Genomic DNA, 13,006 nt, shown 5'->3' with positions numbered 1-13,006 from the left:
ACTGTGTCCATAGTATCAATTAAAATCACAGAACTAGAGCCGGGAGTGAAGTGCCATAGATTTACGGGCAGCTGTTAAATACATATTATGGGGATGAAGTTATCTCAGTGGGGCCACCTGGCCAGGCCTGTGCTTTGGGAGCTGCTTTTGGACAAGCCTGATCCCAAAGCTGTTTTATTTCTCACCTATTTCCATGATTTTATCAAGTAGTTGGAATATATCACAGGCATTGGAAAAAAGAAAAAGCCAGCTGGCTCACCCAGATGGCCCATTCCATGCTAAAGAGGCTGTGACAAATCAGATCCATACCTCAAGAGGGGGGGCAGGACACCTTTTTTCCACCTCCCCTCTTCAGGCTCTATTAAAAATCCATATTTCTGTGGTCCTCACAAACTCCCATGGTAACAACTTTACACAAACAAGCTGCCTGCCCATGTCTGGATTCTGAAAGTGGGGGCAAGCCCTGGCATGTGGGGGGGCACGGAGGATGTGGATGCCCCATCCCTGGAAATGCTTAAGGCTGTCAATGGGGCCTTGGGCAGGCTGAGCTGGTGGGTGGGCTGTGAGGTCCCTTCTGACCTAACCATGGTCCTATGGTTCTATGTGCTTAGAAGATGGTTTCAGAGCAGACAGAACAGCCTCAAATCACAGAAAGACTCCTTTCAAAAAGCAAAGGGCTAGGACAGCAGCGTCTCCACCAGGCTCAGAAAACATCCTTTGCCCTTCTGATCTGGCTCCTGAAGCAGCTTAAAATCTGTTGCGTCTCTCTAAAAAGAGATCTCTTCCTGCATCTTCTCACTGCACTCATCCCACTTGGGTTACCCAATGGTCAATGAGTATCAGAGTAAACACTGCATGAAGAAGCAATAAAGCAAGGGATTCATGGGCGGCCATCTTCAGTTTGACACCCCACATAGTTTATGGTTATGGATTATACCCTGGTCACATCTCCAGACTTCCCTGTTTCTGCAGGTGGATCGCATCACTGCCCCTAAGGACTGAGAGCAGCTGCTTGCATGGAAGGAGCAAGGGGTGAACTGCAGGCGGCCAACACCACAGCGCTGGCCTCTGCTTGCACCCCAGGGTATCACCCAGTCCTATCTGCTTGGAGTGGTTTGCAGTGAGGCACAGAGAACCCACCGGAGAAGTGTTACAAAGCACAGGTTATTCTGGTTGCATTTTGCATTGCAGTTCTTGCCTTGGTTCTAGGTTTTAAGCAATAAAATGTCCATGGATGTTTTATTAAAAAAAAAAAAAAATGCCTCAAGGGGAACATTCTGCTTTGGTAGTTGCTGATGTTTTCATGGAGGGTTCCTTTCCTTCTTGGCTTCTGCAGCCCATGAAACGAAGGGTTCATAGAATCATAGAAACATTAAGGTTGGAAAAGGCTTCTAAGATCACCAACTGCAACCCCAACATTTCCTCATCATGAAAAGCCCATAGCAGCACTTGGTCCTTCAGCCACTGCTGGGTGATCAGCCCTCATCTCCATTCAATCAATTTGAGCTGGTCTGGGGGAAAAAATAATTGAGTTTTCTGCTTGCTCCTAACCCAGAGCTCTGTGCTGCTGCTTGGGTATGGTTCCATTTGTCTGCAGCCCAAGCGGGACATTTGTTCCTGCTGCAAAGTTGTGCATTTCTGCAAGAAATTGCTCCTTGAGATAACATCCCCAACCCTCTCCTTGGCTGAAGGTCCTTCTCCAGCAGCATGAGTGTATTCCTGTCTAACCTGGAGCATGGGAAGCAATGCAGCAGCAAACTGCAGCACTATGGGGTTGCCAGCACACAGAACATTGTATTCCAGCAACGGTAGAAGGGGAGGAAAAAAAGATGAAATCAGGCATTTTTGGACAGGAACCACATGGGGAGAGGAAGGGACAGGATTCAATGAGAGTGGTGTAGGAAGAGTAAAGAATGCGACCTGTTAATTGCTCTTTGTCCTTCTATAGAAGCATCCTTGCACTGATTTTTCCATCTCCCGTAGCTGTTCTGCTGCTGCTGCTGCACAGAGAAGTCAGCAATTGCAATGTTTGCATCAAAATCTGGATTATTATATAATAGCCTCATGAATTTTGCCTGCTGACACTGTCTAGTAAACGATCCCATGAACTGATGCAATCCTTCCTATGGCTCCACTCAGGCTCTGCATTTAACCTGCAGCACTAAGTGGGTTCCCTGGCAGCTTTCCAGCATTTCTCTCTTGTTTTTTGGTTTTCTTACACTTTGTTCTGCTTCTTATTTATTTAGTTTTATGTTGTGGGAATGTAGAAATGTGCCGCAGTAGATGATGGGTGGTCCAGCGCTCGGCTTTGGTTGGCAGCTGCTCAGCCAAATTGTTTCAGCAAGAAATAATCATCCCTGAGGTGTAAGGGAAGGCCATGTCTCCTCTAGTCTGTATTTAGGCAAAACTCCCTGCAGGCAGTGGGGGAGGCGGCTCATGTCTGCTCCAGCCGGACCTGCACAGCTAGCAGTCCCGCCAGATGTAAGTCCATTGTGATGGGGGCAAGTGGCTCTTGGCAAGTGGCTCTTCCATGGCAGAGGTGGGGATGCGCAGATGGAGCAAACTGGAAAACGTGAATGGAGGTGAATGTGTCTGAGTGCTGTGCTTGGGTTGGGGGCAATCCCAGCCACTGGGACTGTGGGTGATGGATGAGGCTTTGGGCACACAGACTATGGGAGGTGCCCCAGCCCATGGCCGGGTTGGGTCTGGGCTGGTTTAAATGTCCCTTCCAACTCAACTGTGAGCACACAGTGGAGCCAGGGAAGGGCACAGCACAGGTTGGTGCAGCCCCTTTGTGTTCCTGTAGAATAGGAGAGAAACACCAGGAACAAACCCCCTCTACCGGCTGCTCACGCCCTATGTGCAGCAGCTTCATTGTGATGGACGGCACTAAGTGAATGTGGCATTTCTTTGGCTCTCGCTCATGTGCTTCTCTCCTCTGTCTGGTGTACGTGACAAATGAGCTGCTTCTGTTTTATAGGGAAGTTTGTTAAAGGGCAGGCTTGGAAGGCTGGAAGCATAGCTGTGCAGCCCCGGCTGGAGCAGACATGAGATGAATATATATCTGGAGACAAAGGGAGGCTCTTGCCAAGAGAAAAATCAAAAGTTGTTTTGCGTGGGGGAGCCAGATTCCCTTCTAAGGCATCCTATACATCAAGGCTTAATCCTGCAGTGTTTGGTTTGGCAGCAGTCCTACTATACCAAATACACATTGGTGCTATAAAAAGAGCAAACAGCTCCACAAGGAGCTGTATCCCATGTCCTGCAGTGGTGCAGCAATGACATGAGCCTCATTTAGGGCCATGTGTGCACCACCACTTTGCTGCACCATGTATTATGCTAAAAAGAAATCTGTGTATTTTCCACAGTTTTCAGATCAGAGGATACAATTTCTGAAGCTCCCTCCATATCCAAGGTGTTTCTCAGGAATGTATGCAAAGCTTTGGCTTTGGCCCTTCTCTCCCTGTTAACATTTGCATTTGTTCCCATGTGCCTTTGTCTGCCTGGAAACACATTGGGGTGAGGTCTGATACCATCCAGTCCCAAAAAGCAGCCAGAGCAGCACTTTCTTCATCACTATCTCTGATGCCTCCCATTTCTAATGGGCACTCTTTCAAACCATGCCAGTTTGGCCTTGGGTAAGTAGATAGAGTTACCTTCATATTTGCAGCATGACCTCAGCTTTCCTCCACCTACTGCAGACTCTCTGGTTATTTAAAGAACCCACAGGAACTAACCCTGTGAGATTTTTATTATTTAAAAATCCCCAGCAGCTATGCAGCCCATGAGACAAAGCCTTGTGAGCTCTGCACCAGGCAAGATCCTGCCCACCAACAGCACTGTTCTAGGAGTTGAATCCTCCCAAGGTGTCTTTCTCTGGGCACAGTGATGCTCCTGGAGCTGCCCTATAGGATCCAGAGCATTGCTGCTGTCTTGGGGAGAGACAGCATCACCAGGTTCTGGGCATAAACTGTTTTTCTATGCCTATAAGAAAAGCCTGGACCAAACCATCCACATCCCTACGCAGACAGGATCAGATGAGAGAGAATGATGTCAGTTTAACCTTCTGAGCTGGTGGTTAAGAAAACAAACAGATAACCATCTGATGCTCCTGAAGTTGAGTGCATTTTTAGCAAGAGCACAGTTCCTGTGATTTCATGGCAGCCTGGGAAATAGACTTCAGTGATCAACACATACAGAGACATGAAGCTTAGCCCCCCACCCCCCAAATATTAAGAATTCACATCATATTCCAACAAAACAGAGATTCCCAAGTTCCAGTCAATGGAAACGTTGCCCATACATCTTGTCTCCCCTGCTGCATTGAAGGCAGCTAAAAATACTCTAGAGCCATTCCTAATCTTTTTTCCACTTCGGCTGTCGCTTTGGTTACGGGGATCCTGCTCTGTTGTTCCCAATGGTGCGTGGTCACAGTATCTCCAACCCTCACATCCCACCAACACGGGGTTTGCTGCGGTTTATTGGAAGCAGAGCCAAAGCTGACCCATGGCCTGGAGAATTTTTCCAATTTTTTTCTTAAAAACAGAGCAGGGATTGCCTAGGCAGAGTGGGATGTTACCCCACAAGAGGCCAATACGCAGATAAAGCTTTTTAAGGCTATGGGTGCTTAGATTTCACATTCCCCATCCCAAAAATGGGTTGGAGGTGTGTAGATACACTCTATTTCTGCTCAGCTTTTTCTCGGAGATTTTTCCAGTGAGGAAAACCATATAGGAAAAGGACCCTGACGTTCCATTGCCCAGTCGATGCTGGAGGAGACTTTGGGGCTCCAATGGAGGAAAGGATTGGGGACAGCTGAGCCATGCACAGCCGGAGGGATGTGCCAGGAAGGATTTGAAATGGGAACAGAAAGTGGAACACAGAAATCCCCTTGCAATTGAAGTGACCTCATATACTAAGCTCAGTTTTCCACTCGCTGTGGTATTTCTGCATGCTGTTCTCCATTCCTATTAATTCCTCCAGCTCTGAAAAAGGCCCCACTAGTTACTGGCTGTGAAAAACCAGAAAAATCCCTGCTTGTGCTGAGGACAAGGTCAGCCCATGGCATTTCTTCAGGCCACATATGCAGGCACTGCGACACAAGAAAATACCTTTGTGAAATGGTATTTTGCCGCCTTCTGCTAGCAAGAGGGAGCTCTGAAAGCATTTAAATCTTAAAAGATATTTAAATTATCTCAAGAAACATAAGCAGTTTATTCTGGCAGAATGCTACAGGCTTTCAGCCACTGTCTGTGTGCAACATGATTTATTCTGTTGTTTTTACAAGTGACTTTATGTCTGTTTCTTTTAAAAAAAAAGTGTGTTACATTCTTCAGCAACACAAATAATAAAAAGAGGCTTCTGCCATGTCACGGCTGCTTCCATCGACCCCCTTTCAAGAACCTTACCTATGAGTTGGAAGGGGCTTTCTTTGCCAAAAATAGGAAGAAAAAAAAAAAAAAGGAAAATAAAAGAAGAAAAAATGAATTTGCATGCTTGCCAAACAAAGAACTCTGCAGCTGCCCAAAGCCAGCCACGTGCTTAGCAGCATTGCATGCACAGCTCATTGCTTTGCACACACTGTTCTAAAAAACAGCATTTCTTGAGGAAATTTAGAAGAAATTCATCATGATCAAATTTATGAGGCCCTGGCACTGCTGCCCACAGAAGTACATGTTCCCGATCCCTGAAAGTGCCCAAGGCCATGGATGAGCTCTGGACAACCTGAGCTGGTGGGGGACACTCAGCCCACAGCAAGGGATGGGGCTGTAGGGCTGTGAGGTCCCTTCCAAACTGGTAGCTCATGTTTTCAGGAGCTAAAAAGCATGAATCTTTTGCTGAAACGGGGCTGGGTGTATTAAGGCTGAACTTCCTTGTATAAGCTTTCTTTGCGTTAGTTTTCTTTGTGGAATAAAATATTCCAGTGACATCAAAAACCAGTGGGTGCTGGGTCATTAAGCAGAGAGGAAGAAAGAATGTGCGAGGAAACATGTTTAGGTATTTTTAGCAGTTGTGCTAACTTGCCCTTGTTAGAGGTTGCTCAGTGAACTGCATTAAACATTATCCTGTGGTTGTGAGGCTCTGAAAATCGCAGAACTGTAGAGGTTGGAAGGGAGCTCTGGACACGCTGCTGGCTCATGGTTAAGCCATGGTCAACCGTTGGTCAACTGTTGGTCAACTGTTTGATCAATGAATTTGATGAAGCCCAGCGTAAATTTGTGTAGTTCTTTAATAATAATCAAGATCAGCAAGAATAATGACTGAATTTAACAAATGACACATGCAACAAACAGAGGGAATAAAACATCATTGCACAGCACTGGCTGAGGTGATAGCACATAATCCAACATCACATCAGAAGACTCATTTCTTTTCCTTTGCTGCATCAGCACCGCATATAGGACAATGTCACTGCGCACAGAGAGCTCCAAAGCCAGACATTCTGCAAAATTAACAGTGACAGAAGATGTTTTCATGCACCAAGGAGCAGAGGAAGAATTCCAGTGGCCACCAAAGCTCATATGGGTGAATGCCTCAAAATGCAGCCAGCAATAATGTGTGATGTTAGCAATTATAAAACATGTGAGTTTTTGTTGAATGTAGCTGCTTGGTCCTCTGGTGCAATGATAGAAAGCTGTGCTTGAATTGAACACAAAGAGATAATCAAAGTGATCTATTTTGAGCCAAGAAAATTCTTTATTAATGCCATCAGACATCTGTTTATGGCTGTTTAGACCGACCCTATATGTGAACATGTAAAAGTAGTAAACAGAGATATCTGCTGAAGTCCTTTGAAATCATGGAGCAGATGTAGTGCTACTCAGCTCCTTTTGATCTATAATGAGCCTTTACTTAACAACTGGCTAGTGTAGATTGATAGCCTGTGTAATGTGTATCTAGGAAAGTTCTATACAGAGAGAATACATAGGGTGCCATATATCAGCACATGGCGCACCAGCTAATTCAACCTAATTTACATAGCATTAATTGTCTGTGAGTTCATTTCATTTTGGGCCCAAATTTTCCTCTTAATACCTTAAATTCGGTTCTGATGGTGGATGTGCAAAACTCTTCCCAATGCATTGAAGGTTGGGCAGCCCAGCAACCTCATGCCTCAATTAGTGCTGTGTAAAGCAGGTGCTCGTCACTACAGGAAATATTTGTACATTAAAAAAAAAAAAAAAGCCATACAACCACAAAGAAAAAAACACAACAAGCACAGCTTGATACAATAACATGCCATGAAATGTCACTGGCTTTATAATAATTTACTACAACTTGAAAAATGTTCTTTTATCCTCCACACAGGATAGGAAATGCTTCCATCTAACATATGGTAAGCATGCAGTAATAATATGTACAACAACAACAACAAAACAAAACAAAACAAGTTTATTCATAAACGGGATGAGTACATGGAGGTATTCTGCAATGATTATTTTTCTAGCCCAATGTATGCTTCATTTTGCTTCTTTCCTACTGTGGATTTTTTTTCTCCTCTGTTTGCAGAGAAGGAAAATTCCTATATACATCTGCAAGAAGTGAGTTTCAGTGATGGAGCATACACTGCTATTATTTTTTTCCCCAGCAGTAGCTTTAGGTTTATGGGTTTATGTTTACTGCTTAATTGACACACACACACACACAAAAGCCTAAATGCCTTAATGCTGAAAATCAATCTCTTTTCCAACCTGTTTTGGAATACTGAGGTTCTGTTGAGGGAAATATTTATTGATCCTGTTTTACACCGTACTCTTTCAACATCTCACCAAATCCCATTCATCACCAGAGGGAATCCAACCAATTTGTGTTGGGTTGTTAAAGGCTTCCCACTCCAACATGACTATGACAAAGTCATCTCATTGAACCAACCGTGCCTTCTGCCTGATAGAACTTGAGATAGTGAGTGGCAAAACTGGGTTTTGCTCCAAACTGGGGACTGCTCTGTGCCGCCTGCAGACAAAACAGTGTTGGGGTGAACTGCCACCCTTCAAATGAGTCTTCAGAGCCATTGTAGCTGTTGTGTTTATGGCACCTAAAAGTGGCACATAGACCAAATGTGGCTTAGCTTGACCCTGGGTCTCATGGTCAGGCTTCACTCACAGGATGTCCTTACCAAGAGGTCCCAAGCCAGGTCTCCACTGAGCCTTTTTCATTTGTACTTTTTCCTCCTTGAGTTTTTTTTGTTTTTTTTGTTTTTTTTTTTTTAATAGCAAGAAAAGCTAGAATTATTATTTCCAACAGCACTGAAGTAAGCACTTGGCAATGCATTTTTTTACCTGGTACAAGATGATATGAGCATAAGAAATAAGAACCCTTAGATATTCATAGAACAAGAGAGTTTTACCCTTTATGACTTGGCAATTTCCAGTCCTTTCATGAGAACCAATCCTGACCATAAAACAGACTGAAGCGCAGCAGTCTCCCCTATTGCTATCACTAGGCATGTGCTCAGAAAGTTTGCTGTGGTGTGGAATACGGTGGTAGTCCCACAAAGAGGAAAGCATGGAGAAATGCATCCAGTGCATTTCTTGGAAGACTGATTCCCATCTTGTATCTGGTGTGGGATTTTTGCCAGTCAACAACTGCATAGAGAAGTGATGTTGCTGAGAGTTGACAAGAGTGAGTAAGTACACTGGCTCTTTGAGTTTGGAAGACATCTGCTACTTATTCAGGAAGGGAAAACAAATAATAAAAATCCATGTGGAAATATTTTCAGGGCAAAAGTACGTAGTTTACAGAAAAAAACAGGAATGCATCAGTGGTAACCATTTCAAACTGACAATAACAAGGAGTCCAAGCAGACTGGATTTAGAGAAATTGATACGCCTAGCCACCTATTTGTACTAAGGAACTTTCCTTTAAGAATGGAAAACAGCATTAAATTATAGTGCTCAACTGCAGAGGTGTTAATTAGATGGATGTAATTAGTCTAAGCCAAATGCAAAGATTCTTCTGTCAACCAGACCTTCCCCAGATTGCTGTGAGCCCCTCTGTCCCAGAGGGAGCACCAATATGCTGTGTCTCACTCCTGTCCTCATGGGAGGAGGCTGAAGCCTGGTGATTGATTCATTGATTGCGCGGATTGATCTTCCATGTGATCCATTTGCCTGGTGGCACTTCGTTTTCATTCACCTGCACTTCCACATCCCAACATACCCCAAACCAGACACCAGAGACCTACCCCTTCTTTTTGGACCCTCAAAGGTGACCTTCCCTTCTCCAATTCACAGGCCACGAGAACAGCTGCCCACCATCAATTCTTCTCCAGATTTACGGGGTTTCTGTGCTTGCTGACTTACTGTTGTCTTTAGTCACCTGGCAGCTGGTATGCAACCTGGCTTTCTGTTATCCTGTGAGTCTCATATGGTTAATTTGTGCAGATGTCTTCAGAAGGAGCCTTTTGCAGCTCTTCCCTGGGGAGAACCTTCAATCATTTTTTCAATTTATCCCGGAATCACTGGTGATAAGGCATGGGGAAGCGGTGGGGAGAGCGTTGCTGAAACAGAGCTGGAGTCACTCCTGCAGTCTCTTGGCTTTTCTTGCTTTAATAGTTTGGTGGCACTGATGCTCAAGGGGTTTTAAAGACAACAGAAAATGAAAGGAGAAAGGTGACGATGAAGTCATTCATTCTGTCCCATTCCAATACTGGTGTGGCTTCCTCTGTCCCCCCACCCCCCACCCCAAAGACAGACATGATACAGTACTGCTGAAAAAAAACCCTCAAATGCTTCTAGAAGAGATGGAACCCCTAGACTGTAGGGCGAGGAGGGGGCCGGGATGGAGGGGGCGCCCTGTTTGCTGGTGGGACTTGAGGCAGTGGGGGGAGAGGGGGGAGCGTGGAGGATGGGGAGGGGGCATGGGGTGTGGGAGAGCTGGGGGGCGGTGGGTTGTAGATAGGAACTGGCAGTGGAGGGTTGTAGACAGGGGCTGGGGGAGGGGGGGGCAGTGGGTCGGCGTTGTTGCGGGGGTCTTTGGGGGGCGGGTCAGCATTCTTCACTCGGGTGAAATTGATGCAACGCCCCTGGAAGAAAAAAGAAGGAGGAAAAGCAGAGTTAGTGATGGAAGCTGATGTCCCTGCACATATGAAGCCAAAAAACTGCTTTTCTTGCTGTTCTGTGAGAACGGTGCTAAGCTACAGTTTGTTGTACATTTTTAAACAAAACCTTTGCCCTCTGAGCTATTCTTTTTTCTTTTTTTCCTCCCAAGTTCCAACCTGCAAAAGATCCCACTGTAAATACTCAAATGTCAGAATCAGCACTATTGCATTATGGATTCATTCTTTCAGATATGAAATCATCCAAAAAGGGGCTGGAGGATTTCTGAGCCTGTCCTTTGTTTTGCTGGATCTGCTTTCCTCCTTCTTCTCCCAAAGTAAATGTTTTTCCTGGTGAAAAGATGCCAAATGGAGCAGTGAGTTCACAGAACCCTTGAATCATATAGGTTGGAAAAGACCTCCAAGATCATTTAGTCCAATCATCACCACATCCCCTTCGTGCCCACTCAAAGCGCCATGGAACCACTAAAGTTGGAAGAGACCTCTAAGATTCCCGAGCCTGAGCCCAACCCACCCCACCCTGCCCACTGACCACATTCTTCAATGCCATATCCCCATGGCTCTTGAACACCTCCAGGGATGGTGACCCCACCACGTCTCTGGGCAGCCTATGGGCAAACTGTGTGGAAGAAGAACCCAAAGTGAAGGAAGGGAAATGCTGGTAGAAAGATGCTGGAAAAATGTTTGATGGGGATGAGTGGAGATGGCGAGGAAGGGACTGACACACAAAGAGATGCAGATGGCTCCGCTCTGAGCACACTGTCAATTCTATCATTATGCTCTGCAGATACCAAGAAACATCTGCCTGAGCTGTTCAGCAGAGGAAAGTGGATTCCTCACTGAAGAATGTAGAGCAGCCACGGCTGAGCACGGGCTGTCTTGTGCAGACAAAGGTCTTTTAAGGAAAACAAAGATTTCACAGCGCTCACACCCTGTGAACATCACCTCAGAGCTGCTCCTTCTGGTGGAAGGTGAACCCCTGCATGGCTCAGCCCAGGCTGTCTGTCTGCAAGAAGAGCCTGTGGCTTCAGTTTGGGCTCTCCTCGAGGAGTGGAGCTCCAGGGCAAAGCAGAGACCCATGGAGTGGCCAGAAATCCCCTCACAGAGCAATTGGGCAGAGAGAAGCCTGAACTGAGCACGCCACTGCCTCAATTCAGTGTTCCCTCTGTTCTATTTGATCTTTGCAGGCTGGTGTCTCTGCTTTAATGTTGTTTTAATGCACTTAGTTGTGATTTTAAGTAAACACCAGGGGGTAGGACTGCCGAGTGAGTCAAACTCTGAACCCAAGTTAACCAATTCTGCACAGAGAGAAACAAAACACGAGGATGTTTTCCTTGTTCTGGTTCCATGTCTCCTGCAATAGAACTTTAGCAGTTTCAGACTATTGCTTGTACCAGTTTTGTTTTCTTTATTTATGTTGAAAATAAAATAAATCCGAATGAAAAGCAGCAGTCCAGGAATTCCAGCCAGAGAACAAAAAGTTGCAATTGTTTTTGCGTGGAGAGATTCTCTGTCTGGATGTTCCAGGGGTGAGGTTATGGTGCTGTGGATCCAAATGGAACTGAACACTGCCCAAACTACATTTAAGAGGGTGCAGTGACACTCAGAAATCTTTGGAGCTGGGGTCAGGGCGAGCCCTGAAGGCTGAAAACCATCTAGCATTCATGGCAGTGACCAAGGCATGGTCCAAAATGATATCATGTCCTTACAACTTTGACTTCACTGGCAAAGATTTGAGTTTTTATTGATGAGAGCTGGCTTGGGCAGCTCGCAATCTCATCATCATAAAAACAGAGCAAGCAACTCATACCAATGCAGAGCTGCACTGTGTTTTACATTGTTTCTTGCAGCCAGCTACCACTCAGTGAACCCATGTCCATGTATACTGCTTATACTCACGACTAATGGTGTCTCTTCCCCTCTCTTTTTGCAGTGAATTGATACCTCCTGAGCAATGCTTCCTACTGCTGTGTAATGGGTAGTTCTGAGGGGCATCCAGCAAAAGTGGAGGACAGATGGAGGTCAGCCTTCCTCCTCTCATGTGAGCTAATAGTTCTCGTGTCATTGCTTGACATTTCTCTCAACCATGCACATGGAAGGGAGAGTGCCAGATAGCAGTTTTGAGTTCAGACACTGGGGGCTACATTGCCTCAGAGGAGACAGAGAAACCAACACCTTCCAGGGAAGGACAACTGCCAGACTGAATGACAAGAGGACATAGCCAGGAAAAAAAATTACCATGCCATTACACAGGAGAGGCTGAAAATTTAGTGAGATGCTGGCACTGCTGCCCAGAGAAGAGTGGGTGCCTCATTCCTGATGGTACTCAAGGCCATGGATGGGGTCCTGGGCAGCCTGAGCTGGTGAGAGGCAACCAGACTGCAGCAGAGATTGGAACTGGATGGGCAGTGAGGTCTCCTCCAATCTAACCGTGATGTGATTCATCTGCCAGTCCGATAACAGACAGAAGGGGAGGGGTTGTGCTAGCCACAGTGTGCCTGTGAGCGGCTCTGTGCTGTTTTATCTGGATGAATGTCTGGGTGAAGGTCAAGTTATGACCCATTCATTCAAGCATTTGCACATTTCTCCACTGCCAGCACAGTTCTGTTCATCCTCCAGATGATGTGACCAGCTAGAGACCCTCTAAATTAGAGACCCTCTAAATATCTGTGCTGAAATGTCTTGATCAGCCTCGGGGGCCTGGATGCAAAACTAGAGTGTGTGTCTGAGACGCAGCAGAGAAGAGGAGTGCACGGTCTCCCTACAGCCAGTGGAAGGATAAGGATCCTCATGAGACTGTATTATAGCAGGGGCTCATTGCCCATCAGTGAGAACCCTCTCTTGTCTATCCACAAGTGTTCCTCCTCATCAGGTGCCCAGATGGACATCAGATGGATGTGGAAGGTGTTAGCAGAACATCCCGGAGGAAAGAAAAGAACCCGTTTCCAA

General features: G+C 45.8%; 1 protein-coding gene across 2 annotated transcripts in view; it reads right to left on the bottom strand.

The window, feature by feature from the left end:
• Positions 1–6,211: 6,211 nt before the first annotated feature.
• ANTXR1 (ANTXR cell adhesion molecule 1) overlaps positions 6,212–13,006 on the bottom strand; it is an 80,206-nt gene continuing 73,411 nt past the window's right edge. The window contains exon 18 of one of the 2 annotated variants that reach the window (XM_042886742.1): positions 6,212–10,024. In XM_042886742.1, coding sequence (XP_042742676.1) covers positions 9,752–10,024 — 273 coding nt within the window. In that variant the 3' untranslated portion in view covers positions 6,212–9,751. The other variant, XM_042886743.1, reaches the window with a different exon arrangement.

The sequence above is a fragment of the Lagopus leucura genome, unplaced genomic scaffold (assembly GCF_019238085.1).
Source record: "Lagopus leucura isolate 7727_CA_CO unplaced genomic scaffold, USGS_WTPT01 Super-Scaffold_100062, whole genome shotgun sequence".
NCBI classification, from domain to species: domain Eukaryota; kingdom Metazoa; phylum Chordata; class Aves; order Galliformes; family Phasianidae; genus Lagopus; species Lagopus leucura.
Note: the sequence above shows the minus strand (reverse complement) of the source record. Positions and strands in the feature narration are given on the sequence as shown.